This window comes from Temnothorax curvispinosus, unplaced genomic scaffold, assembly GCF_003070985.1.
Source record: "Temnothorax curvispinosus isolate PA1 unplaced genomic scaffold, ASM307098v1 QBEX01004267.1, whole genome shotgun sequence".
NCBI classification, from domain to species: domain Eukaryota; kingdom Metazoa; phylum Arthropoda; class Insecta; order Hymenoptera; family Formicidae; genus Temnothorax; species Temnothorax curvispinosus.
Window position 1 is genome coordinate 1 of NW_020214047.1, and position 1255 is coordinate 1255.

General features: G+C 34.4%; 1 protein-coding gene across 1 annotated transcript; it reads left to right on the top strand.

Moving 5' to 3' along the window:
* Positions 1-6: 6 nt before the first annotated feature.
* Positions 7-1245, top strand: LOC112453362. The gene is made up of 4 exons (XM_025014089.1): positions 7-130; positions 225-466; positions 693-897; positions 1067-1245. Exons 1-4 carry the CDS (start codon positions 40-42, stop codon positions 1243-1245), a joined length of 717 nt encoding a protein of 238 aa, XP_024869857.1. The 5' UTR covers positions 7-39.
* The last annotated feature ends 10 nt before the right edge of the window (positions 1246-1255 follow it).

The following is a 1255-nucleotide window of genomic DNA, read 5'->3' on the forward strand; positions in this document are numbered from 1 at the left end:
TCGAAGGAAACCAGGCCGGAGTACACTACATTTTCTTTGATGACGTCGAGTGATCTCGAAAAGAATCACGAAGATGTTTTTCATAGGATAGAAGGATACTTGAAAGACGCCAAGATTTTTAAGCACGATGGTAATGCGCGGCACACGTTGGAGAATCTGTTATTAAAATTATAATTGAAAGTTAGTGAGAGAATCCGGTGATTAACATAATTTTTAATTTGCAGGCGATGTGTACATAGTTCTGGCGATATATTATGATAAAACACGCGCGACACATCGCGTAAATTCCTTGCTTTATCGAGTGCATAATACGACAAACGCAACATTAATCCAGGAAATTCCTACGGACGGTGCTTGGTCCATCCAGATTTTTAAAATCGATCATCACGAGGTATTTCTTCTCATCGGTTGTTTCGGCGAGTCTTCGGAATCTTCGTTGTACAGATTTGATCCAGCAACACGAAAGGTACGATAATTAGATAGTCAAGAATATGATTGACATTACAGCCCTCTTTGTAAAATATATAAAAAGTTAACTTATATAAACATATAGGTATAAATATATTATATAAATATATAATATAAAAACAATATATAGAATATAAAAGTCAATAAAAAAATATAAAGTTTATGCAAAAGTTAACTTCATCCTTTTTCGTAAAATAACAATTTTTTTATTTCTTCGAACGCAGTTCGAACAATTGAGGACGTTCGCGAGCAGAAGCCGTTACGTGAAGAGTCTATCGCAGGGAAAGGATCATTTCGTTCTGCTGGACAATCCTGATACGAACGCCGTGAACATTTACAAATACGACCCCGAGTCTCGAAACTTTCATAGTTATCAAAGCATTTTCTATATTCATCAGATTAATGGGATTGAGTGCTTCTACACCGATGGTATGATTAAGTCGAAATGATAAATTAAAATTACTAGAAGACACATATCACGTGTATTTATATCACATTCCTGCAAAGATCGCAATTTGAAATCTACGATTATTATCGCAATTAAGGACTTTATTCGTGATTTATTTGTGACAACGCATAAACTTATTTTCTTCTACAGATTTTGGCAACAGCGATGTGTTTGTGATTGTTACGACGGAGAGTGGACGGTTTTATATTTACGAATATATGTTTGCCGGGGTAAATCTACTTTCTTTACGTTTCTTTCTCTACTATCTTTCTCCACGTTTCTTATTAATAAAAAGAATAAATTCTCTCTCTCGAATTTCACCCTTATGAGAAAAAATTT

Bases quoted from the DNA above. Each gene is read 5' to 3' on its own strand.
- LOC112453362 (XM_025014089.1), top strand. From the start codon at position 40: ATGACGTCGAGTGATCTCGAAAAGAATCACGAAGATGTTTTTCATAGG. The intron at 131-224 runs GTAATGCGCGGC...TTTAATTTGCAG, and splicing joins CAAGATTTTTAAGCACGATG to GCGATGTGTACATAGTTCTG. The intron at 898-1,066 runs GTATGATTAAGT...TTTCTTCTACAG, and splicing joins TGAGTGCTTCTACACCGATG to ATTTTGGCAACAGCGATGTG.